The sequence below is a fragment of the Oryzias melastigma genome, linkage group LG9 (assembly GCF_002922805.2).
Source record: "Oryzias melastigma strain HK-1 linkage group LG9, ASM292280v2, whole genome shotgun sequence".
NCBI classification, from domain to species: domain Eukaryota; kingdom Metazoa; phylum Chordata; class Actinopteri; order Beloniformes; family Adrianichthyidae; genus Oryzias; species Oryzias melastigma.
In genome coordinates this window covers 7,173,554-7,200,431 of record NC_050520.1, presented here as the reverse complement: position 1 = coordinate 7,200,431, position 26,878 = coordinate 7,173,554, and the positions used below count along the sequence as shown (strand labels likewise).

The 26,878-nt window shown below is 37.3% G+C and overlaps 1 protein-coding gene across 1 annotated transcript; it reads right to left on the bottom strand.

Annotated features, from left to right (window-relative positions):
* Window positions 1–392: 392 nt before the first annotated feature.
* ikbkb (inhibitor of nuclear factor kappa B kinase subunit beta) lies at window positions 393–26,866 on the bottom strand. The gene is made up of 22 exons (XM_024276107.2): window positions 26,383–26,866; window positions 24,842–24,957; window positions 19,857–19,951; window positions 15,760–15,880; window positions 13,644–13,713; window positions 11,166–11,254; window positions 10,489–10,578; window positions 10,289–10,413; window positions 9,884–9,991; window positions 9,668–9,797; window positions 8,768–8,962; window positions 8,580–8,694; window positions 5,528–5,651; window positions 5,290–5,441; window positions 4,774–4,835; window positions 4,599–4,699; window positions 4,473–4,522; window positions 4,254–4,353; window positions 3,935–4,082; window positions 3,737–3,834; window positions 2,354–2,447; window positions 393–2,277 (listed from the first exon to the last, which is right to left on the bottom strand). The coding sequence occupies exons 2-22, from the start codon at window positions 24,944–24,946 to the stop codon at window positions 2,218–2,220; spliced, it is 2,232 nt and encodes a 743-aa protein (XP_024131875.1). The 5' UTR covers window positions 24,947–24,957; window positions 26,383–26,866; the 3' UTR covers window positions 393–2,217.
* Between the last annotated feature and the right edge of the window lie 12 nt (window positions 26,867–26,878).

The following is a 26,878-nucleotide window of genomic DNA, read 5'->3' as shown; positions in this document are numbered from 1 at the left end:
AAACAGCATCTCTGGGAGGCTATTCTGACATCCTGAAATGAAATTCAAGCAGAAACTACAATAATTTCAATATATTCAAGAATTGTGAATCTGCCACAAAATAAGGCTCCTATGCTCAGATGTAACTTGAGCTATAAAATGATGTTTTTGCTTGGAATAGCTTTTGATTTCAGTAAATACAACCTCCCAATGCAGCAAATTCAACACATTTTTCGTTCTTAAGAATCTATAAATATTGTTGTGTGCAATAATGTGGAACAGTGCATTTAGGGAGTTTGTTCAAAAACATTTAATATTTACTCAAATGGTTAGAAAATGATGCTGACTGTCATTTGCGTTGAGTATTCAAAAAATCATAGAAAAATATCATTTGCACAATAACTTGGAACAGATTGTAATTACAACTTTTAAGATAAAGTTTATTCAAAGTGTCACACTTGTACTGAAAAACAAAAATTAATGAAGGGAAACCATAAAAACAAACAAAATTGACATTTATCCATCCACTCTCTTTGCTACGCCCCTTTCAGGGTCACAGGGTCAAAACTGACATTCTGCTCAAAATCAATTTTAGGTTTAAATCATTTATTACAATCACTCTAATATGACAGAGAATTAGAGCAAGCAAAAAAAAAGTAATATAAGATTAAAAGTAAAAAATGTATTACTTTTACTATTTTTTTCTTTGCAAATTTACAAGAAAAAAAGTCTAAAATTCAGTCAAGGACTTTTAAAATCATAAATATACGACTTTATTCTGGTAATTTCACTGTTAGGATTTTTTTCTAGTAAATTTAGGATTTAAAGTTGTACTCATTTTTTTCTTTTGTTTGTAAACTGGCCCTAATACTCCATCATACTCCATTCATGCTACACAGAGTTTGCAGCTTTCACCCCTCAATATATCCTTTAATCACTACAGTAGACAACGTTTTGAAATTATTTTTATTTCCATTTATGTAGATGGAAAAGATGCACAAAGGTTTTTTTTTTTATATGTTTAAAAATCTTTAATATATGCATGTTTTTCAGTCTGAAACCAGGAATATGTAATTAGTGTATTTAGCATTATTTAAAAAATAATTTATTCGTGAAGGGTCAAATCTTTTCACTATAACAGGAAAAAACAAATTCAAATTATAATGCCTTTTAAAAAAACAAAATGTCAGTTTCATCCATTTGAAGTTTGATTTTCAGTTTACATAAAAAATTAATGTGAGATCTGAACTTAAGTACAGTTAATTACGGGAAGATATCACACTTGACTTACTCTTAAAATTGGGTGTTTGTTTTGAAATAGAAAACATCCAAGTTTTCTTAAATTCATGAAAATATTATTTACAATAACCTAAATACAATTAAAATTACATTTAAAAAATTGGCTCCTTGTGTGGGTCAGTCACTTCTGTTACTGCCACAGTGGGGGGTTGACTTACCCATGATCATGTATTAGCCTCAAAACCAGAGCAACTAGCTGTGTTTTCATTAAACTGATGTGCAAAACGTTATTGAAATTTTAGAAGTGTCGAAAAAACACTATTTTGCAACTGCACTGTTACTTAAATTAAATGATAACAGGACAGGATAAGTAAAAAAAATAAATAAAATGAAATGATAATCATGCGAATAAACACAAACCAACTCACGCAATAGGTCATTCACGGATGTGAACAATTCTTTGATTTACTGCAGATACATTCAGATTTCTGTCACAGCACTAGCGCTCATCTTTATCTATCAAAGGAGACGTCTTATTCAGGCCGCAGAGCGGCAAGCTACGTGGAAGCTACTGTTACAGATTAAGGGATTTTGGGAAATCATGGTTGGTGATTTTACAGAGGAGTTGTGGATCCATCAATTCTACATGACACACTCAACTTTTGATGAGCTGTGATGCTGTGGGACCTCTTGAGGTGTAGCGTGGTATCTGGTTGTTGGTCATTTGATTAGAAAAAGGTTTTCTATTACAGTTTTGCAAAATATGTCAATTTTGATCTCAATTTGCAAATATCTTTTTTTGATAAATTGGAGTTTTTAGGTGAATTTATTATCCCAAATCTAATTTGTCCAAATTTATAGTCAATGGAAAGGCAGCTAGTGTTAGTTTTAAGGCAGCAAATAAAGTGGCTGTACTCCATTAACAGAACTGCAACCCTCCCACCCTGCAGTCCCACATCCCGTCCACAAAGAGGTAGTAGAGCCCCACGCTCGTCCTATTCAGGAGAGGTCGCTGGAGAAACTCTGGTCTCCACTCAGCCACGTCCACTCTCTCAGCATCTAGTTCAAGAAATAAAGCAGCATTTGTTTGCTTAAATCATCAAATGAAGACAAACCAACGCAGAGCTGTGCATACCTCCATGCTGCTCTCTGACTCCTGGATGGTGGTGTGCAGTAAACTCTGGAGGCGACTCTCAAACGTCTTGCTTTCTTCCAGGAGTGACTCATCACTGCAGACACACAGAGGGTCAGAGATGGAACCCAGAACAGATGATAGCATCTTTTTATCAGAAAATGTTTATGTTCTGTTTAAAATCACAGATTTCAAGGTTTACATTATGCTTTTGGACTTATTATTATGCAGATTTTAGTTGAGTTGTAGGTGATAATTGCCTGCTTTGTTCTCATACTTGACTGTAATAGAGTAAAGATTTGTCTTCTTTAAAGATCAGCTCTGATGAAAGTGGTGCTTTTTGGACAGATATGAAACAATTGAGTTCAAAATTGTATTTTTTTATTGAAAGTGTTGTGAATCGGGAGCAGATGAAGAAACGCAGCTGGAAAGAGATTGTTTTTGTGATGTAGAAAACCCACATAATGTTTGCATCTGACATCTGTCTCTGCAACACAAGCCTTCACATGAGATCTATTTCTAGTTCGTGGATAAATCAGTGTTGCAGCAAAAAGCTGGAAGACAGGAAACAGTTCCAGGTTTCAAAATAAAAACTTCCTTTGTACTTTCAAAATAAAACTATAAATTTTTATTTTATTTAGCTCTAGATTAAATCTAGATTTCTTGTAGGAACCATTAACATTTTATATAATTTTTTTCTTAATAAGTGTCACAGCAGAAGCTAAAAATTGGAAGCCAACTTCAGTGTCCTTTAACTTTTAAGGTGCTATGGATAAATAAAAAATAATAAAATAAAATAAAGTTCATAAAATTTAGTATTTTTTAAATATAATCATAAACATAAATCCATTAACTTTATTAGCAGCATTCTTGTAAACTCAGACAGTCAGTTTCTGATTATTATGCATTTTTATTATGGTGAGTGGGAACAGCTGTTGCGATAAATCCATATTTGGAGTAAAGAGTCCTGGTTTTTCTCTGTGAAATGCAGCTTTCTGTTTTCTTTGAAGTCAAATGCTCTTCTTTTGTTTTCTTCCTAGATATTCTCTACAAAAAAAACTTTCCAAATATGTTTGGATTTTGTTGACTTTCTAAGCTTGGGAGTTTTGATTAAGTAGTCGGTGCAGTTGCTTTAAAGAAAATAGTGAATGGATTTTCAACACCCGACTGAGCAACTTGATATGCGTCCAGAACGAGTCGGATGTGGCGGGGAAAATCTAACAGTTTTCCAAAACTGTTTATTGATTATCAATGAAATGGAACAAATGTTGGTCAGGTTTTTTTCTGTGCAGCCCGGTACCAACTGTCTCACAGACCGGTACTGGCCTTCGACTTGGGGGTTAGAGAACCACTGGTTTAAATGTGTGCAGCTTTAAATGGACTCACATCTGCTGTAAGCTGTCTCTGGGGGTCAGCAGAGGAGGCACGGATGATGGAGTTCGCAGTCCATCAGGACTCCCGCTGACCGGGCTTCGGACTTTACTCTGCACAAGAAATGACGGTGCCCTTTAGTGAGTGTTTTTTCACACGGTGGATTTGCCCTAAATCTTGAGGTAACGCGTTTGTGTGTTCACATGTCCTCACACAGGCCACTTTGAGCAGGTTCCACAGCTCCTTCTGTCGCCTCTCCTGCAGACTCATCAGGACCTGTTCGCTCTCCCCCATCTTCTGGACCACGCCCTCCACTTTTGGCAGGAGCGCCATCACACGCTGGCGACACAGCACGGTCTTACTGCAAAACATACACAGAGGCAGGTGATGAATGACACTGACACTGCAGACTTTTAAAAGAAAATCAATCTAACTGAAATGCAGAGTTAAAGGCCTGTGAAGCCCCATATGTTGAAACATTTTTTACACTTATTCATGATTTCATAACTTGTATATTTGTGTCTTTGGATACCTGAGGTGTGCATAGAAATCTTTGAGCTTCCTCTCATAGACCTGCACAGCCTGGAGGACCAGACGCATCACCTCCTGACCGTCTCCTGCACATCTCTGGTCTGAGCAGAGTGAATAAAGCGGGAGGAAAGGGGAAAAAAAGAGCAGACAAATTACAGGAGTGCTCTCACCACGACCAGTGTTAAATAAGGCGTGAGGTGATGCGTGGAAAAGGTCTAACCTCTGGGTTTCTCTCTGAGTTTTCGGAACAGCTCCATGGCTTTTCCTTCGCTGAGGATCAAAGAGAGAAGGAGGCTGAAAACCCAGCCGGTCCCTACATTTTTCCATCTTTTGGGTTGAGACTTACAGCGTGTCCAAGGCCTCTCCACACCTCCACGGCTGCCTCTGCACATCAACGATGTCTGGCTGCAGCTGCATCATCTCGTCCTCCAGGTCAGACACTTTTTCCTGGTAACCACACTGGCTTTTTAAGGAATGGAAATACTTGCTTGACATGCTCATTGTGGTCCGCTCGGGCCTACCTGACCACAGCTGACAGCCGTTTGCTCCATCTCCCTCCACACACTCATCAGCTTCTCTGATGCTGTGAAAAATAGTTACAGAAAAACTGAAACACCTGGATAGAGTGGATTCAGCATATAAAAATATAAATTAGACCCACTTCAATCATCTTTTGATCTATTATAAAAGTGTTTTAGCCAAAATCCAAAAACCTGTGACCTTTTCCTGGACATAGTTTCTTAGAGTTTTTTTGAAATTTGCCTAAGAGCAACCCCGCCCCCCGTCCGGTTGCTAAGAGCTGGTGACCTGTCACAAATAAGTTCTTTTTTAAATACTATTTTTTTTCGTCTGCTCCAGATTCACTATGATTTGAATAAAGAAATACTCAGGAATACAATTTTTAGCCTAATTTTCTTAATATGTGACCCCCATTATCAGAAAAATGCCATAAGAACATGTTAAAAACACCAGATTTTAATCTTTAAGCACTAAATGAGCGGTTTGGCATTTTAAAGATTCATGCAATGCACATATACCGATCCCTGTGGCCGTCTGCTCCTGGTATTTGTCCATATCAATGTGAAGGCTGGTGTTGAAGAAGTCCAGCTTGGCGGTAAGTCTCTGGTGCATGGACACCATCTCATTCCTCTGTTTGGACAGTGAGGAGTTGTGTCTCAGCAGGCTCATGCTGGAAGAAAAAGAGTTTTCTTTTCAAGAAACAAATACATTTCTGCCTGTTTTCGGATGAAACCTGAGTTTGTGCGTGTCACTTACATGGCAGCTTTCTGGCCCTGCTGCAGCCTTTGCCAGTCTTCCTTCAGGGAGCGGATGGTGTGCCATGCCTGACCACAAGTCCTCCTCAGAGGGCTGTAAGGCAGGATGTGCTTGGGGTCCATTTCTGGAGAAACAAAGAGAGTCAAGAGGACAAAAAAGTGCCACACAATAAACTTTTTTATTCCCCAGCAGGGTCCATAGTAATAAAAAAATCTAAAACACAAATGTTTTCTTTAAATAAACACAAAAGTTGGTAAAAACTTATAAAATATAATTGTTTAAAGAAATGCAAACCCTTAACAGTGGGGCAAAACGTATTTAGTCAGCCACCAATTGTGTAAGTTCTCCTACTTAAAAGATGAGAGAAGCCTGTAGTTTTCATCATATCTATAAGGAGAAAATCCAGAAAATCACATTGCCTGATTTTTCATTAATTTATTGGTAAATTATGTTGGAAAATAAGTAATTTATCAATATCAAAAGTTAATCTCAATACTTTGTTATATACCCTTTTTTGGCAATGACAGCAGTCAAACGTTTTCTTTAAGTCTTCACAAACTGTTGCTGGTATTTTGGTCCATTCCTCCATGCAGATCTCCTCTAGAGCAGTGATGTTTTGGGGCTGTTGCTGGACTTTCAACTCCTTCCATAGATTTTCTATGGGGTTGAGATCTGGACACTGGCTAGGACACTCCGGGACCTTGAAATGCTTCTGACGAAGCCACTCCTTCATTATGCGGGCTGTGTGTTTCTATAGCTGTGTTTCTATTAACTATGAAATTGCACAAATTATTGGATTTGAAACACCACAATTTTGTAAAAATTCATGTATAAAAAAAAAGTGATTGCGCTTGAAGGAGGGGGTTTTTGAGGAGTAATGAAATAGACCCATTTCGCAAAACTGCAATGGAAACACTTATTTCAAATTAAATTTGCTTCTTGGTAGTAACTGGCTGCCCAGCAGCATCACAGCTCACCAAAAGGTGAGTGTCATGTGGAATTAATTGGGATCTAATTAGGATTTGATGGAAACAGTGTAATTGCAAAATTGTGTTGTTTTTTTTTTTACATTTTCAGAATGTTGAAAGTTTTGCACATATGTGTAATGGAAACACAGATATAAATGCCTTCACATCTTTAACCTAAATAAACTCTTTTGCCAAATATCCACAGGACGCAGCCTTTTTGCCTTTTTAAAAACTGTTTTAACCCTTAGAACTCAGCTGAAAACAACTTTTCAATAACATTATTTATTAAAACAATAAAAGCTTATTTTATGTCTGCAATGTTCAGAAACTGACAGGTTAAACCAAAAACATGTCAAATCATGTTTTAATAGATCAAAATTGAATTTTAAGTGATTATTTTCAGTTTTCCTGTTTTTAAAACTTCACATTTCTTATGTAAGGTGATAAGACAGTCCCATCAGAACTAAACAAGGAGAACTTAGCTAACTTAACGGGTCACGGTTGAAATCCAGTCTTTCCCTCTTCCAAACTTAACCGCATGTTTGTTTTCTGTGGAGCTTCATGGCTCTGTGGTGAGAGTGGGTGTTAAGAGTCCAGGTGCTAAACTGGCTTGACCCGTCACCCAATGAAAATATTTAGTCCCATATGAAAATAAGGAGGTTTAAGTAAGTGGGCAGAGCATTCTTTTCTCTAAAAGTGCAATCACTGGACTTTTTTGGTGCCAAATCTGTTGGAGTGATACAAGTCTGGTGAAACAACACAATAAAATCCAACCTTTTAAAAAATGTTGAAGCATATTATTCAAAAGTATTTGAAGATGAGAAATTATCACAAAAGTGATACATATGTTTTAAAATATCTTTACTCTTGATAAGTTTGCACCAAAGCACTTTTCTGACTGAAAACCATAAAGGCAGGTCATCTTGGCAACTGGACTTAAAAATTTCTTGAAAAATGTTAAAATTATTTTAAAAAGAAGACGTTTTAGTGTTTTAACGTTAAAGCCGCTTGACCCAAACTCATTGGCTGTACAGCTTCCTCTCAGTCTTCCTTCTGCCACCCTGGTCAGAGCTGCATGTGACAAATTCCTTCAAAAAACGTATTTCAAAATGCTCTGTTGGTTTTATCTCCATAGCAACCATTTTATTTTTTCGTCGTTTGAGGGTGTAGAACAAGTCTATGTCAGCTTTAGAAGAATATGCAAAAGTACATTTTTGGATTTCCTTGACGACTGAGTTTTTTTTTTATTAACCAAGCTCACATTACCAATATGTTGATGCTGTATGTCCTTTCATTCAGTTTGATCCAACGACTCGTGTATTAAATTTTCCCAATATTTTGGTAAAAAATGTGTGAGCAACAAGGGAACGCCACTTTTATGAGCTCGCCACGCTAATGCAATTCAAAATCTGCAACATTTTTTTCCAAAATAGCTTCCCGATAATGCTCGAGGAGTTAGGAGGCGATAGATCGAAATCCTTTAAATGAGTTATAATTTTTTACTTGGTGATTTTTTATTTTTATTTTTCAATTTCAAGGTAGCGGCCTCTTTCCGAGGTCAAAGGTCAACAAAACTATTTGTAGACTTAAAAGCTGGCAGAACGTATGTGAAATTTTGTCAAAGTCAAAATTTTTCTTTTGCCATGTTCTGTGAAAATGTGAAAATTGCCAAATTTCACACTTTGCAAGAAAATGGCTACTAATATTTTTGACACTAATATCCTCAATATCCTCGACATGAGGGGTTTTGTTTTGTTTCTGGATTTTGAACTTTTTTTTTTTTTTTTAACCCAATAAGATATTTTGGCAACTTTCATTTTTTTGACTTATTTTGGGGGGGTGTGTCATTCACTTCGTTTTTACCAGGTACTAGATGTGTGGAAATTTTGATTAATTTTGGAGTTTGTGTTTCTTTCTGCGTCAAACGCACGGTAAGAAAGATGAATTGCAATCCAGGACTGCCAAACTGAAACGGTAAAAACTTTTCAAGGAAGAAGATTTTACGTTCAGTCACTATAACTCAAGACATCGCCACCAGGATGAATGAGAACTTTCACCGAGATAAAACATATTTTTGCACTTACGGATAAAACGGATATTTTCAGGAAGTGTTCGAGGAGCAAACTGGGGTTGATAGGTGCAGGAAGAACGGTCAAACAAGAAGACCAGAGGAAGGTCTCTCCGCCGTCCGTCCACCTCCTACAGACACAGATGATTGAAGTTCTCCCTTCATATTCATGGTTTCCATGACGGTGTGAGTTTGAGACATTACCGCGTAATCCACGGCGCATTGTGAAGCCAGGACGTGTGGCTCCAGGGCAAGCCCCGCCTCCAGCAGCAGCTCCTGGTTGGCTGCAGGTATGCCGGTGTCTCTCTCTAGTCTCAGCTGCAGGTCGGCCACCGTCTCATCGTCTGCTACCGAGTATGTCAGGATCTTAGCGGATATCATGTTTAGGATGTGCACGAGCTGAAGGGACAGAAGGAAAAGGTTGGAATTCATTAAGCACATGTAGTTTTTTCAGTGGAGTGAACTCAGGCTTGGTAATTGAACAAAAATCTCATCCATCCTTGGGAGAAATATGATTTAATATTCTGCAATTTCAAACATAATTCTTCTGAATTTAAAGATCTTATTTCATTTAGTTTATTTGTTTAAATAAATAAATTGGTTTTGGAAAGAAAAACGTACAAAAAAAATTGCTTACTATTTTTAAAATAATTTTATCCTTTCAGATACCACCTACATTTAAAAGAATGAGCTTTATAATCTTCCCACACAATGAAAATTTAAACTTTGGAAGATTTCTGTCAACATTCTGTTGACTTTGATTTGCTGATATAAAACTGTGTTTTTATCCATTGATCAATTGATACCAGAAGCCTTTGGGGCTCATTTGCACATTGGAGGAGGTAATGTAGAATACTACTCACATGACAAGATTTGACATGAATTTTTTTGCTAGTTACCCTTTTAAAAGTTTGCTATGTGTTTTTTAAGCAAAGCTTTTGTATCAAATGCTGAAAAAAGACAAACAGCTGAGACCAAATAATACTTACAAAATGCATTTTAAGTTTTGCTCCTTCTATACAAACATTGTTTTTATTTAATAAACAGTCAATTACACTTGGCTTAAACCATTTTTGAAGAATCATCAGAAGAAGAGCTGCTAACCTTAAGTTTAAGGATGAGCTCCAGCTGGGAGAAGCAGTTGCTGGGTGTGGCGTTGGGGTCTTTGCCTCGCTTCTGAGGGGACCACATCAGCATCAGCTGCAGCCACCTCTCCATCTTCTCCAACAACAAACTGCCCAATAAAAGTGAAAACATAATTGATGGTAAATAATATTCCAATGCATGTTTTATGTGTTTTCCCTTCAGTTAAATGTGCACCTGTTGAGGTTGTTGGGTTGGGGCAGATGTTTAGAGAACTGGACTTCTCCTGAGAGGTCCTCATAAACCACAATGTCATCGTTCTCCTTCAGTCTGACTTTATTGTGCCTGAAAGGATGTAGAACGGAGAACTGTAAGAACGTTAAACGTCAAACAGTGTTGATATTTCTGCTCTGTTTCCTCTGCTTCAGAAATTTCCTTTGACCTCCATGTCCCTCATTAAACAAGAAATACGAACGTTGGCCAAGCCCTCGTATCCTGCAATTCATTGGCAAATCCTGCTCTCAAACCCAACATTCTTGCAGTAATATATCATGAAAACATTCTTACTGCAGCTCAACATAAGAAAACTTCATCAATCAACCTAAAAACTTTAAAATACAGTCAAAAGAAACTTTGATGTACCAGGGGACCGGCTGCCAGGTGGGTAAGAAAGGACGAAATCCAGTGATGCACTCGAACACCAAAGTGCCGAAGCTCCAGTAGTCTACGGTGACGGTGTATTTCATCCTCTCTATGAGCTCTGGGGCCTGAAAAAGGGGGGAATAGGAGCTGCTTCAGTCAGAAGAATCCCCAAAATAAAGAGGCTTCCTTCAAAGACTTACCAAGTACTGCAGAGTTCCCACAAAGGAGGTGCAGAGACTGCTCTGGTCCAACTCTTTTGCATAGCCCAGATCTATAATCTTGTGAATCAGCTGAGTTTGTTGTGGAGAACAGAGGGGAAAAGGTTAACTGGGGCAGAATTAGTAGCATAAATAGAAAAAATGTGGCTTAATCATGTTTGTTTTGATAAAAACTATACACTTTATAGTACTTTGTTCTTTATAATAACCCTATAAAGTCTTTCTTCTTGTTCTTATACCTTTCTGAGTGGTTGCTGAAACTGTAATCTATGCTTCAATTTTGAACAAACTTCTCAAAAGTTGTCCCTCTATTATTCAAGAGAAAAACAACAACAGCTTGTTTGCTCCTATAAAGCGAGCAGAGCGTGCACAGACATGCATATAACCTCTTTATTGTGTCTGCTCTGGGTTATGTAACATTTTTCCGGATGGAGCGCGACATGCAACCATGTGTTTGCAGAAATGAAGAACGAGGCTTCCATCAAACGACAGCCTCACTTTTAAAATTCTAGGGTTTCCACATGAACGGTGGATGGGGAAAGTATGCGGACTCCAAAGACAAAAGTTGCTTATATTTCATAACCCCCTTCTTTTTACAGGCAGACACTCTTTCTGTTGTGGTTTGGGTGTATTTGCAAATCACAGCGTCTTAAACTCACTCTCTTCTCTCCCTGCTGCAGCACAATATTCTCTGGTTTCAAGTCTCTGTGGATGATCCTCTTATTATGGAGGTAAGTCAGGGCAGAAGCTAAGAAGAGACAAAAAAGAAAGAGACAGTTGAAGGGGTTACAAAAGATTTAGGTGTATTCAGACTAAAGTTCAGACCAGAGTTTGTTTCCCCCAAAATAATCTGGAACTAATTTTCAATACACCTCGACAAACCCTGGTCTGGGACCAGGAACTGTTCTAGGACTCATCTTTTGAGGTGGTCTCAATAAGACTAAGCTCCAGTTATGGTGTATTCTGACTGGAAAAGGTAAGTTGGTCCATAAAAAGTCTACAGGAAGCACTAAGTTAATGTTTACAATAAAAAGACAGAAGGAAACTCATAAAAACACAGAATAAGCAATATATCGCTGTCAGTATCGATATCGGACAATATTTGCATAATTTGAATTTATCGGTATTGAACTTCTACTAAAAAAAAAAATCACAGATATTGCTCTGACTGTTTTCAAATACACTTTATTTTTTGACTTCATGGATACTTGTTCCTAATCGATCCCTGGCAATGAAAAACGTATGAGCTACAGTCACATCTAATAGTTTAATAATGTTTTCAAGTATATTTTCAGAGTTTTAAAGAAATACTTGTTTCTATGAGATCCCTTTCTGTATGTTAAAAAAGTCAAGTATAATGTCATTGCATAGTCAAAGAAAAGTTGTGCATTCTTATAAAGAAACAAAAAGCAAATCTAAACTTTGTACTATTGTAGACACTTAAATATTAGTATCTGCAAATATTGGACGGAAAAAATGATATCGGCCCATCCCTACTAATAACATTAAAAACTTCTACATTCATCACAAACCACATCAGTTAAACATGTCTTAAATGTAGCTAAGGTTGACATGACTAAAGATAATTTCGGTCATTGGACAAGAATTACGAGGGCGGGGCAAAGTAACGAGAGAAGGAATAGCGGAAATTCTTTAGCAATCCTTGTCAGGATAGTTCACCTATTCAAAATGTATATTTCGCTGATCACTTTTGAATGTCTGTATCAACGTCACATACAACACTTTTTACTTTCTGGTACGGTGGAGGCATGCTGCAAGCGTTTCAAAAGGACTCCCGCTATTCTTTCTGTTTTTGCTTTGCCCCGCCCTTGTAATTCCCAATGACTGTAGAGGTCTTTAGTCACATGGTTTTGTTTACAAGCTTTGGTTAGGAGCACAAATGTCCAGTTTATATTAGTCTGAATACAGGCTAAACGCAAGGTCCACATTACACGGACTTGGTCCAAACCAACAGACTTTTCCAGGGTAAATAGAAACGTTTGAAAATTCAAAATATATCAATAGAATGCTGATTTTGAATACTGTTATTGTTAGGGCTGTAACGACTATCCGAATACTCAAATATTTAAGATCTGTTCCAAAAAAAAAAAATGTAAACATTTGTGATGTATAAAATCGCTGATTTGTAATTTTTATATGTATAGTAGGGTAAAAAATACACTCCAGGTAATGTAATTATGGCTCTAAAATGCAGAAAAATATTGGATTTCAATTATATAAACCAAATAAACAAATGTGATGCTGTCACAGGAAGGGAATACATCTTCAAAGTAAAAGTTCTCATTTTCAAAGTAAAACTATGAAGTGTTTTTCAGAGATAGAAAAAAAAAATTATTTTAAAGAAATAAATTCTGAAAAAACATTTTGCTTAAATGTAGTCGAACGAAAGTCACGTCCAAAATATTAGACACTATTTTTTTTAATATTAGACACTATCCTTTCATCACCCTCCGTTTGGAGCAAGCACGGAGGGATGAACGAAGGGGGAGGGCTAAGGGGAAGGGAGAAGGGGAGTATTCGGATGGGACCTACAACTGAAATGTTAATTTTTTACCCAGCTGCATAAAATCTAACAAACTAATTCATTAGCTCCAAGAGGGGGCCAGCAAAAGAAAACGTTTGGATGTCGACTTCATTTTAACCTCATGAGAGGTTTTGTAGCCAAAGGTCAGGGAAAACATTTTCTGAAGCCACACAGAGACTTGTGTGTGTGTGCTGGTTATAAGCGCTCACTGGAGCGGAAACTGTAGCATTTGAGTACCTGTGTTTCACTCGGTCATGTGACGGTCTTTAATTAATCTGTCATTGCCAGGAAATGTCCAGGAACTTTTCACAGGAAAGGGATTTTTTTCTGTGTCAGCGCTCATTCACGGAGCGAAAGGCAGGTGTTGATGTTTAAGTTGGTACATCGTGTTTGTAATCACGCTGACGTAATGCTAGCAGAATGAGTGGGAGCTTCACCCAAGTGACTAACAGGAGGGTCACTGATGGCATCACCGAAACCTTTCCTCCTTACGACTGAAAACGGATCGTCTTGACGTCACTGTTTAATGATTCTGTCATTCTCACAGGCTGGACCCCTCAAGAAGTTGCTCGAAACTTGTTCACAAACTCACAAATGTCCCGTAGAAGAATCAACACGGAGCCCTCCCTCATTCCACAGCAGTTCTCCAGGACGTTCAGATACTGCAGGCAGAAAAAACACTGTGAGTAACATGAACCATGTGGAAAAGAGCACACAAGTGAACATGATGTGGTTGATTTAACTGTTTAGAGCAGTCCTGTTGGTCTCGGAAACAACTCTCATAAAGTGAGATCTTAGTGGATCTTGGTAAATCTTTCTAAATTCACAAAGTAACAAATTCGCTTCTTAAAACTTAAAACAGGCCCAAGTAAAGTGACTTTTTACAAACTTAATCTGCTCCATCTACCTCTCAACTTGGATATTTTCACCAGTTGTGAAGACTTAAACTCTTTTATTGTTCGGGAATTTATGTTTTTTTTTTTTTTATCTTAAGCTTTAAAGGAAATAATGACTGACCCCGAAATCCAGATTTAATACGTGTCAGGAAGTGCTTTTAGCTTTCCTCCACATTACATCCATCGATTTTCTTCAATCACTACATCCTTTTTCACTGGACTGCAGGAGTCCTGGCTCCTATCGGGTGAAGGTGGAGTACACCCTGGAAATATTACCAGTATGTTGTAGGGCACAAAAGCACTCCCACACACCTAGAAACAACCTACGGCTGCTCTCTACCCTTCCAATTGTAGGGGCATTTCAAGCTAGTGGTGTCCAAAATGTTTTTTTAAGGGGGAGGCATAGGGATTTAGGGCTGTGTATCCCCCTGTCAGGAGGGTGATACATATTTTTGATGTGCTCTGATGCACAGAAGTTTACATTTAAATGTAAGTAATGACTTTTTAAAGCTACGAAACTGATGTGTATTTTCTGAGTGTTGGCAGCTTTGCTCTAGTGTGGATGACCGGCGATTATTGATGACCCCATTGAAGGTTAGTAATGTCTGAATTTGAAGACACTTTCCATAACTCTATGTTTGGGGGGCTGAGTGTGGGGGTGGAGAGGAAGTCGGATTTGGCATTAGAGTAACCATTTAACCTATGAAGCATGTTTTTGGACTGTAGGAGTGCCTGGTGAAATCCTGGATATGCATGTGGGGAACATGTAAACTCCACACAGGAGGGTCCCAGCTGGGGGTTGAACCAGGGTCTTCTCAGCATGAGACAAGGGCGCTAACCACTGTACCGCTTTTCTCCACATTCTTTTCATTGATTACGAAATTGCGCAAATTGGATTTGCAATAATAGATTTGGCGAATATAAATGCGCCATTTTGAAAAAAACTTGCAATTATCAAAAAAACAGTTTTTGCGTTTGAAGGAGGTAATTGTTGAGAAAAACTGCAATGGAAACCCTTTTTTAACTAATTGAATCACGTGACCAACAACCAGATACCATGTTTAGCTGTGTAGTGCCGTGGGCACAGCTCTGTGGAGGAAGTGGGAGTTTGGGTTAGCCTGGGAGCGGTTCTAGCAACCCAGATTCTTCTTGGAAGGGGCTGTTCCTCTATGGTCATACCTAACAATGAAAGGACCCTTATTTCCCTGGATTGGGAGGGGTGTTCAAAAATAGGTGAATGGATCAAAATCCAGCTTTGGGGTTGTTTTTTTATGACGAATTTACATTACAATACACTTAAAAGCTCAAAAAGTTGATTTAGCATGATATATAGGGCCTTTACATCAGAAATCTTTTTTCTTGGGGAGTAAGTGTGTTTTGCAATTTTTCCCCAGTTTTTTATTAAAATCTGTAAAACTGAGTCTGCATTGCACAACTAATACTTCAAGTTCTATTGTGTAATGGTTAGCACTCTGGACTTCGAATCTGGCAATATTAGTTCAAATCTCAGTAGAACGTTGAAACTCAACCAATATCATCTGAATAGCAACCACTGATTATTAAAATAAATGGATCTTTGTTTATATACAAGAAACTAGCATAGTATAGTATAGTATAGTATTCATCTTTAATCTTGTGGCCTTCGGCTACTAAATGTTTTTATTGATTTTTGTCTTGAAACTTCCATCTGAGGACAGCAGAAAAAAGAGATTACTATTCCCCTTAATCTGCTATGATTCAACTCTTAAACACAAAGTACTTCCGGCTTCTACTCTGCTGGGTGAAACCACACACTGTGACCACAAACCCTACCTTTCTCAGATCTCCTCCCTGACAGTACTCCATGGCAAGCAGCGGTAGATCGTTGGTGGTCACAAGCTTCTGCATCCCTGCAGGGACATCTCGAGCCGCCACCACGTTGACGTGGTACAGCCTGGGGGAGAACAGGACATCAAATACCCGACAAAGGAAAGGTTCTCTTTTCTTTGGGAGAACTCAAATGTAGATTGACGTCACGTACGACCAGAAAAGAGAACAATAAATCTTTCTTCGATGATCTATCCGGTGAAAGCACCAAAACTAATAAACGTAATAAAGAGTCACAGCTTTAAACCAGACATTTAATCCCTTATTGAGACTAAAACGTTCTCTTTTTTTCCTCCTCAAATTATGACTAAAGCATTTTTATAAAACAAACTAAAAGATAGCTTAAAATCTATTACTACTGTTAAACAATAAATAATTTTACTTCAGAAATAGCTTAATAGAAACAAACTCTCTCTCAATATATTAAAAAGTTAGCATTTTATTTTCATTTCACAACTTGCCTCAACTTTAAAACACCTTTTTTGGGAGATTTCAGGACTGTTAAGACAGAAAAGCAGAGGTAGAACTTTACAAACTCCAGTACCCCAAAATCCAAAAAAACAACGCTACGTTTTCCTCCTCCATGTCTAGGATTCTTATCCGTTTCAATCCAGTCACCAGGTTGTCTGAAACTCTGCAATAACCGGATGGAAACAATGGAGTTTCTGGATGATTGCACTAATCTACGTATCTGGAAAGTCCCAGTAATTACCAACATTTAAATGTTTTTTTATGCTTCATTAAGTGGTAAATGAAGGGTGCATTCAAGTACGAAAAGTACTTGAATGTTTTAAATGTTTATTAATTCTATTTTTGTCAGTTATAAACATTGGCTGAACCAGTTTATCGATGTAGGATGTTTTCTATTTGACTTTTGATGTTTTTGCGCATCCCTAAACGCATAAGTAAAACTGAGAGATGGATAATCTGAGTTTACACTGAAGCTTCTACATGTGTATAAATGTGTTTGGATTATGCTTGATATCTTCAAGTTTATTTTCCATTTAAGCTTGTTTATTGGCTTACCCCGCTTTTATTAAAAGCCACTATAACTGTGTTGTCCTGCCTGATCATTTCCTTTCATGTTTAATCTTCTCCACTTTCACAAACCCTCAGAAAATGTAGGAACTTCTCAAATGTTTCTATTTTTTCCCATAACATTACATACATTGTTCTGATTCAATTAAAAATGATTATCCATCATGGCCCAGAATGTGTTTATTTAAGCACTAAAACCAAAATTTACAAGTTCCAATCTCTACCGTTTTGTCATACTTTCAGGGAAAGGCTTGAGTCTTAATGTTTTGGACTAAATTTATTGGAACGATTAAAAAAACTCAGTTTAGATTTCATAGATGACTGAGTTTTTCAGAGGAAACTATGCCTATAACAAGAAGTGAGTGTGATGTGGTTCTTTCCAGAAAGAGAATCGAAGCTGAGATGTAAAAAGTGACTCTAACTGTTAGTAAAAGTAAAGCGACTGAAGAAGTGAACCCATCATGTATGATGCTATGGAAACAAGGCAGACTGGTGCCAATTACTTTTACTAAAAGAAAAAAAAAACAGAAAAACAGTTCTAACTTGAAGCTTTTTGTGCTGCTACTACAGTGGGGCAAAAAAAGTATTTAGTCAAGTACCAATTGTGCAAGTTCTCCCACTTAAAAAGATAAGAGGCCTGTAATTGTCATCATAGATATACCTCAACTATGAGAAACAAATCCAGAAAATCACATTGTCTGATTTTTAAATGAATTTATTTGTAAATTATGGTGGAAAATGTGGTCAATATCAAAAGTTTATCTCAAAATTTTGTTCCGTACTCTTTGTTGGCAATGACAGCAGTCAAACGTTTGCTGCAAGTCTTCACAAGGTTTTCACAAACTGTTGCTGCTATTTTGGTCCAATCCTCCATGCTGATCTCCTCTAGAGCATTGATGTTTTGGGGCTGTTGTTGAGGAACACAGACTTTCAACTTCCTCCAAAGATTTTCTGTGGGGCTGAGATCTGGAGACTGGTTAGGTCACTCCAGGACCTTAAAAGGCTTCGTATGAAGCCACTCCTTCATTACCCGGCAGTGTGTTTGGGATCATTGTCGTGCTGAAAGATCCAGCCTCGTTTCATCTTCAATGTTCTTGCTGATGGAAGGAGGTTTTCATTCAAAATCTGGCCATACATGGACCCATTCATTCTTTCCTTTACACGGATCAGTCAATCTGGTTCCTTTGCTGAAAAACAGCCCCAAACCATAATGTTTCCACCCCCATGCTTTACACTAGGTATTGGTGTTCTTTGGATGCAATCGGCATTCTTTCTCCCCCAAACAGTAGAGTTCTAACCAGAAAGTTCTATTTTGGTTTCATCTGACCATAGGACATTCTCCCAATCCTCTTCTGGATCATCCAAATGTTCTCCAGCAAACTTTACTGGCTTTAGCAGAGGGACACGTCAGGAACTGCAGGATTTCAGTCCCTGGCGGTGTAGTGTGTTACTGATGGTAGCATTTGTTACTTTGGTCCCAGCTCTCTGCAGGTTGTTCACTAGGTCCCCCGTGTGGTATAGGGATTTTTTCTCACTGGTCTTGTGATCATTTTGATCCAGCGGGGTGAGATCTTGCCGGGAGCCCCAGATAGAGGGAGATTATCAGTGGTATGTTTTCCATTTCCTAATAATTTCTCCCACAGTTGATTTCTTGACATCGAGCTGTTTACCAATTGCAGATTCAGTCTTCCTGGCCTGGTGCAGGTCAACAATTTTGTTTCTGGTGTCCTTAGACAGCTCTTTGGTCTTGGCCATAGTGGAGTTTGGATTGTGACTGTTTAAGGTTGTGGACATGTGTCTTTTATAGATAAGGAGTTAAAACAGGTGCCATTAATACAGGTAACGAGTGGAGGACAGAGGATCATCTTACAGAAGAAGCTACAGGTCTGTGAGAGCCAGAAATCTTGCTTGTTTGTAGGTGACCAAATACTTATTTTCCACTATGATTTACTTCTTTAAAAACCAAACAATGTGATTTTCTGGATTATTTTTCTCTTTTTGTCTCTCATAGTTGAGGTATACCTATGATGAAAGTTACAGGCATCTCTCATCTTTTTTAGTGGGAGAATTTGCCCAATTGATGGCTGACTAAATACTCTTTTGTCCCGCTGTATTACAGAAAATATCCACGAGATCCTGGAGGGTGTGGTACATCATTAATATAGACTTCAGAGTTTCTCTATTTTTTTTACATTTTTAGCTTTTGTTGATGTGCCTTGAGATTTTTGAAAGGTTGCAAAACACTGGCATAACGCAAGGCAACATTGCATTTATAAAACAAAACATGTTTTTGAGTGTTTGCGTAAATCTGTGTTAAGTAGCTGTAATATTATAATGATAGTGTGCCTCGTCCCCTGCCCTGTGGCTTTGAAGCGTGGGTGCTGAGGAGGGCTGTGGTTGTCTGCAAACATCACACTTGTTAAAGTGGGTCCAAGAAAAGAATAAAACGAGAAACTCATCACTCCTCCAAAACAAACCCACATAAGTTGGCGTGGAACTCCAGTGACCTGACATGTAACGGAAACCGATTGAAAAAAACGAGGAGGCGGTATTTTTATGGTGCTGAAAATAACCGAACTCCCGAAAATAACCCCCACAGCCACGCTGCTCCAATTATTTACCCAAGGGACTTTTGCTTTGACCATACCGATCAAATGTTTGCTTTAATATATTTTTTAAGAGGACGGTACTTGAAAGTCAAACCTCAAAAACGTCAAACTTTTCAGGGAACCTAATTAGATGAATTAAACCATAACTATTTTACTATGTGAAGCCAAAAGGGCCAGTGGGGGAGAAAGAAATGGAAAATTTCAGCAGCGTTTCAAACAAATATTTAACTTTGTGATGTGTTACTGCAGAAAAAGACACTTCTAAAACTCTGTAAAAAAAAACTCAAACAAAACAAAAAGAAAATAAAAGCTGAGGAATCTCAGCTGCAGAGAGAAGACAGCTAAAAGGTGATGGAAACCAGCAGAAGAAAAACCTTAAACCCCCAATAAACTGACCTTTTCATGATCTGAATCTCCAGTTTCCATCGTTCTTTGTTGCGCTCACTCAGCTCCTGGCGGCACTGCTTTATTGCAATTTGCTCCTCTGTGTCCTGAAACAAAAAACACGTCCAGATTTGAGCAGAAGTGTAAAATTTCTTAAAGATTTATCATAACCTTTCCCAATTTTCACCCTATTTGAAAATAGCTACCCCTTTATGAAATACAATTTTAAATCAAGTTAGTGCGTGGGTTTACTGTGGTCATTCATTTACACATAGCTCTCCGATGATCAAACTGCAGTGAACATTCCCAGAGCATCAAGTCTGAACTCTGAAGCTCTTATGGAATTCCAGATGGGCTCGTCATCAATGTCCAGCCAAGATTTTCAGGTTTGACCCTTGACAAACAATTAATTCCCAGTGAAACATGATTGGTATGTTGAAAAACCAAGGAAGAGTATTAGCCTATAATAAATGCAAGGTAACATAAAAGCATTTTTTGTAAACTCTTTCTGAGTTGTATGATTTGGTTGAGTTGGATTCAGGGTTTAAAATGCAGTAAGATGAATTATTAGGACGCAAAAAAAAATATTTATTCATAAAACAAGAAATTTATACAAGCAACAAATATTACATAAATTGGACTAATACAAAAAACTTGTGACCTATAGAGAGAATATAATCTCATTCGATTTGTGTGTGAGTGATTCCTGATTTGTAACTCATACAATACATTTTGTGCATAACTGTACGTACTTGCAATTGTGTTCTACTCAAATGAAAAAATTACAAAATACTATTTACACACTCACAACTTTAAATTACAGCAGCTTGAAGCTAATCACACATACAAATATTTAAAAAGTACCCACAAATCTCCTGTTACGCACACACAAAAACACATTTACGTACAAATCGGAAATTACATTCTTCCTGTCTACAAGATTCCTGTGTAAATGATGCGTTTAAATGGTGTTAGGATGCTGGGTCATTAGAGTTTTCTTATCAGCTGCGTGGAACTTGGATTGTGAATAATATCTGTTGAAAATGTTATATTTTGTCACTTTCCTAAACAAATGTGCTCCATTATTAAAGTCTAAATATGTGTTTTTAAAACACTTTTTCTCATCGCTCGATAACGGCTGTGCTTTTCCTGCTAGCGCCTTTGCCACAAAGCTCTTCTGCGAATTCCGGTTCACAGTCATGGCAATAGCGGGCCTCCTCGACACCCAGGGATCGTAGTGGATTGATCAGCCCTTGTTATGAACTGGCCTTTGTTGTGTTTGCTTTGCTTAATATGAAACGTTGTGGTTTCTCCCTCCTCTGACGTCTCTTGTGAGAGTCACAGCTGCTTTCAATATCTGCGGCTTTCTTTTTTTTAGTGTCTGAGCGTCTTTGAACCTTCTCTGTTTTGGTTCTGTTCGTTTTAGTTATTAAAATGTTTGCTTATTCGAGGACCCGTGTCATTATTGGTTTCTTTATTGGCCAAACCGTCACTGTCCTACACCCCCCTGATAAGAAAACTCTGACAGCCCAGCATTCTAGCCGCATTTAAACACATCGTTTAAACACAAATCTAGTCTAGTATTGATGTTATTCAAAGTTATAAGCTGTTATAATTTAAAGTTGTGCATGTGTAAATAGTATATATTTTTTTATTTTACAATTTTTGTACATGTGAAAACACAATCGCAAGTACACAAAGTTACAGACGAAATGTATTGTATAACTTACAAATCAAGAACTACGCACACACGAATCGAATGAGACTTTCTCTCCATAGCAACCCCTCCTCTGTAACTCCTCCTCTGATTGGCAGGTCCCAGTTTGTCAGGATGGGTAACAGAACTTTAGCCAGCATCATCACTAACACTGGCACCCCTCAGGGATCCGTCCTCAGCCCCTTCATCAACACTTTGTTCACACACGACCGTGTTGCCTCCCACAATCACAACATTCTGAAGTTTGGAGATGTCACTGTAGTGATTGGTTGCATCACCATGACGAAGAAGCTTACAGGATGGCTGATCTAGTCGCATGATCTAATGACAACCTCTCCTGATAGTGGATAAAAGGGAGATCTTATTAACCACTTTTAGGCGGGAGATTGAAGTGGAGAGAGCAGCTTTAAATACCTGGATGACCTCACCTGGTCACTCAACACCACATAGTTGGCTAAGAGAGCCCAAACACGGCTGTATTTTTTGAGAAGGTTGAGGAATTTTGGCATGTCTCCCAGGATCCTCAGCACCTCTAAAGCTGCATCATAGCATGGTACGACAACACTTTTGTTGCAGACCCCATTTGCCTGCAGAGAGTAGTGAAGACCGCCGAGAGGATCACCAGGACACCACTGCCCTCTCTGCAGAACATTTACCACCAGAGTCCACAGGAGAGCCGACTCTATGCTCAAAGACTCAGACTGGTACGGTGGCCTTGAGGTGCAAATCACATCAACAAATCACTTGATGTTTTGGTTTTTGGAATTTTACTTTGATTTTTATTGTTTTTTCTTTTTGCTTTTTTAAATGCCATTGTGATCTTGTGATTTGTGATATGATTTGCACTTCAAGGCCACCGTAGACTGGAGGTACAGAAATGTGAAATACAAAACAACAACCTACTGTCAGACTTCAGAACAGCTGACAGGACTCTATCACATAGTCTCTACTTCTGTTTAACAATCATGTTGCACAATTAAGTTTCTTATTGCACATTAGACACTTTATAACACCTGATTACTTTTGCATTTATGTTTTTATTCTATCTTGCATTTTGCTTATTGCATTCTCTGTTTTTATGCTCTATTTTGTGTGAGTTTTTGTACTTATTACATTTATTACTTTTATTTTTATAAATGTATTCATGTACGTCAGCACAGGGTGGACGACAAAGTCAGAATTTCATTGCACTGACTTGGCTTTCTTATTGCGTATGACAACAAACACTTTGAATCTTGAATCTAACGCATCAAACAGGAATTTTCTGATACAATGTTCAACATAAATCCATTTTTAACCGTTTCACATGCAGGAAGAGACATCATCCTGGTTCCCATCATAGTTAACAATCTATAAAAGGCTCAGGATTTTAAAAGTACAGGAAATCTCCTATAGAGGAAGCTCAGTCACCCCAGCAGCAGTGATGCCTGCCAAACACATCCATTTTCCAGACTCATTTTGGGGTCATGGAGTTGCTGGAGCCTATCCCAGCAACTGCTGGGCAAAGGCGGAGTACACTCTGGATTACTAGTCCATTTCACACAACCACAATTTGGAATCATTAATTGATCTATGAAGCATGTTTTTGGACTGTGGGAGGAACCAGAGACTAGACGCCACATTGAAAAGTCTCAGCCGGGATTTGAACCAGGGCCCTTTCGCTGGGAATACTAACCATGACACCACAGTGCATCCCTTTACCTGTTAAACCCTCCTCTGTAAAGTACTTTGTAAGCACTAGTTAGAGATTACACAAACGCAGTGTGATCAGTAAAAAAATGGCACACCCTGCATTACTTGGTTGTGAGAAATGCTGTGAACAAAAAGAATGAACGACCTGGCAAGAGCAGAAATAAGATTTGAAATAAACAATTTAACTTTAAAAAATGATAAGTGAAGTCTCTCTCTTTATCATGAGTAAGTTGTCTGACTCAAAGTCAAGTTAAAGGTGTTTGTAGGTGAGTAATAAAGCTGAAGTACAAGGAGAGGAAGAGGAAGGTCACTCAATGGGTGTGTTCATATTCTCATGCGGTCCATCCTCTCCTAACCGAGCTCGGCCGGACTGTCTTCCTGTGACTTACACTGATGTCACTCGAGTAAAGACATCTCTTTTGTATTTCAGCTGTTTCCTGTTCAGAGGAAATTCATCACAAATGCCCTCTAATTCTGAAACATCCAGCGTTAACTGCTACAAAAGATTTTTCTGTTTCATCCAGTTTATTTTTCTCTGTGTTAAAAGCCGGACTGCACAACCTATTTAGCACAAAGACATTATTGAAACTTTAGCTATTTTATCTGTTTGCCGGAAGTATTTTTTACGGCACAAGTGCAACTTTTAACTGTAATTTTCTTCTAAACAATTACCAAAATTATATTTTAGGGTAATATTTTGAAACTGGTACAAACATTAAATAAAACAATGAATTTAATTTATTTCTTATCACTATTTCTGTTGTTTGAGATTATTTTCACCTTATAAAAATAATTTTAATGCCCAACTCAGGTAAAAACTGGGCTTTTAACATGTTCTTGTGGCATTTCTCTAATGATGGAGGACACATATAAAGAAGCTTAATATTGAATTTCTGCGTATTTCTTTATTCAAATTGTTGTGAATCAGGAGCCAACAGAAAACTGTGGTTTAATCCCGTTTAATCTTCTGAAAAATAACTTATTTTTGACGTAGAAAATAAGGGTAACAACCTTCTTCCTCCAAGCTCTCAGTAATGGGGAGGGGGGCGGGGTTGCTCCGCACAAAGAGTACCAACCACAATTCAGAGGCAAATTTTAATGAACTCTTGTCGCTCTGGAGAAACTATGTCCTTGGTTACAGAGAACATAATTATAATTACAACCACTGGAAACACTTTTAAAATAGATCAAAAGATGATGGAAGTGGGTTTTTAGGTTATTGTTTTGTTTTTAACATAATTTAAAGAGGTTTTAAATAGCTAAAAACTTTTTTTAAAGTTTGGAGTTTCTGCATAGCTCAGCTTAAATCATTTAATCCTTGTTCTGCATTTTCATTGTAGCAACTATCCCAATAATTTATACATTTTCCTAATGAACAAAAAATTGAACTAAAATGTAAAAACTTCCTAACGTTACCTGATTTTCTTAGGGGCTTTTTTAACCCAAACATGCTTTTTCTAAAGAAACTTCTGTTTGTCAATGCTGCCATTTTATCAAATTTAAAACAAATATTCCTACAAGAACACAGCAAACAGATACAAACACATCTCTGACTTGCTGTATAAAGAGGTTTTGGTGATTCTTTCACCTTATTTTGCCATCTTGTGACATTCCCAAAGCCTCCCGTTCCAAGTCGCTCCTTCAGCTCCCAGGGCCCGCAGGTCTGCGGCTGCTGCAGGGGGACTCGGTTCATGGCCTCCTCACCTGGACACCACAAACATTCAGCATCCACTGCAGCGTTTATGGGACCAGACATGATTGGTCAGTTTGATCACAGCAAAACAGAATACCAGTCATTCTAAAATACCAATAAAACGCTTAATTTCTATCTGAATGAATCATAAAAAGTCTGAGGTTGTTGGAGGATTCATGTAATAGTCAGTGGGACTTTGGTTTTTATTTTTTCTTGGATTGTTTCATTAGTTATTTTTTCCAAAATAATTTAGCTTGTAAGTAATTCAAAGTAACAATCAATTGACTTAATAGATTAATAGATTTGTATTCCTGATATCTAACCAGATCAATTACAAAGTTATTTAAGAATAGGACATGTTCTGTTTGGATTATTCTAATGTGGAAAAACAACAGTGGGCTAAACTTTATCAAACTAAAATGTGAATGGATTTGACATGAATTATTGTTTACTTGTTTGTTTGTACACAATTTAATTAACACTTGATTATCTTGCAAGAAATACAAGGAATCTGGAAAAACTTCACCTGCACTGTTCAGTACTAGGTTTGTTTTTTTTTTTTATCTCTGAGTCACACTGGTTGAAGTTTCTTTTAAAGATGTCCTGCATCAATTTTAGGTCATTAAATTGGATCGTTCAAAATGAACCAATATCCATTATAAATTGCATTGGCAACTACAAGTTATAATACGAATCAAACCGTTCTTAAAATGAATTATTACACCCCTAAATTCAAGTTAATGTCGGATTTTCATAGGTTGATTTTCAGTAGATTTGTCTTTATTAATAAATTAGTCTGTTTTAAGGTATTCTAGTGGATTTTTCTTAAAACAATTAACATAATAATCCATTAGCAAAACTGTTATTTTTAATTAAGAGGAGAAACCATAAACCGAATTGCAGATACATCATGCATTTATTCAATTTTTGCCTTAATTGGGACTTAAAAAAAAAAAAAAAAAAAACAGTTAGTAAGTATACTATCTGCCTATTTTATAGAGAATTTAAAATATTTTTCAATTCGCAGCAAGATAAAAAATAAATGTTTTTTTTTAAATAGTTAAATAAAAGTTAAATATGTTTTAGTTACTTTGGGTTGAAATATATAATTAAATTAAAAATAGACTTTAAAACACATTCGTAATGCATAATTTTTTGATATTTAAGTATAACCTGTTTTAGACTGAAACGTTGTGTTTTTCAGAATAAAGTATCGAGTCGGTTTGTTTCATTGAGGCCTGGTTGTCGTTACAGAAACATTTCAACCCTAAAACTTTTATTTCTTGGTCTCAGCGCTGCTGGGACGTAAATAAAAGCTATGCTCGGACCTTCTGTGTGTTTACAAACAAACAAATAAAAGCATTTTTTGATCGTTTACTTGTAATTATAGCGTAAAACACGTGTAGTTCCTATTAAAGTTCGGGTTTTCGTCCTACCTTGGTGAGCCCAATACTGTAAACACTGTTCGGAATCTGCAACAAATGTTGTGTTTTCAAGGTTAATCTCGTATTTTCGGCGAATTTAATAGGAAATCTGAAAAAGTTCAGGACTTCCTGATATTCAAGTTTCCTGTAAACCTGATAGACTGAGCCCGCCTACATGTGGGCGGAGCCTAACAGAGATCCCGTCTTTTACTTTCTTTTCTCCGTCTATTTTTGCTCTCTATGAGTTTGTTTTTTTCTTCTTTTTTGTATTATCTCAAGATATATTTGAATGAAAGCACAGTTCATATAAAATTTCCTCCTTTTTTGTATTAAATAAAAAACTTTTATAGGATAAGAGATTTATGGATTTAAATAAACAATAAATGCAAAAACTTAATATTCTTAGAAGTAAAGCCTATGTGTAGATTATTGATTTTAAAATGTTTTAAAATACATAATAATTTACAATTTCTTTCATTACACTCAATTAAATTCTGTCAAATAATCC

Bases quoted from the DNA above. Each gene is read 5' to 3' on its own strand.
- ikbkb (XM_024276107.2), bottom strand. From the start codon at position 24,946: ATGAACCGAGTCCCCCTGCAGCAGCCGCAGACCTGCGGGCCCTGGGAG. The intron at 15,881-19,856 runs GTCAGTTTATTG...GTTCTCCCCCAG, and splicing joins GAGATTCAGATCATGAAAAG to GCTGTACCACGTCAACGTGG. The intron at 8,963-9,667 runs GTTAGCAGCTCT...CTGTCCCTTCAG, and splicing joins AGCTCATCCTTAAACTTAAG to CTCGTGCACATCCTAAACAT.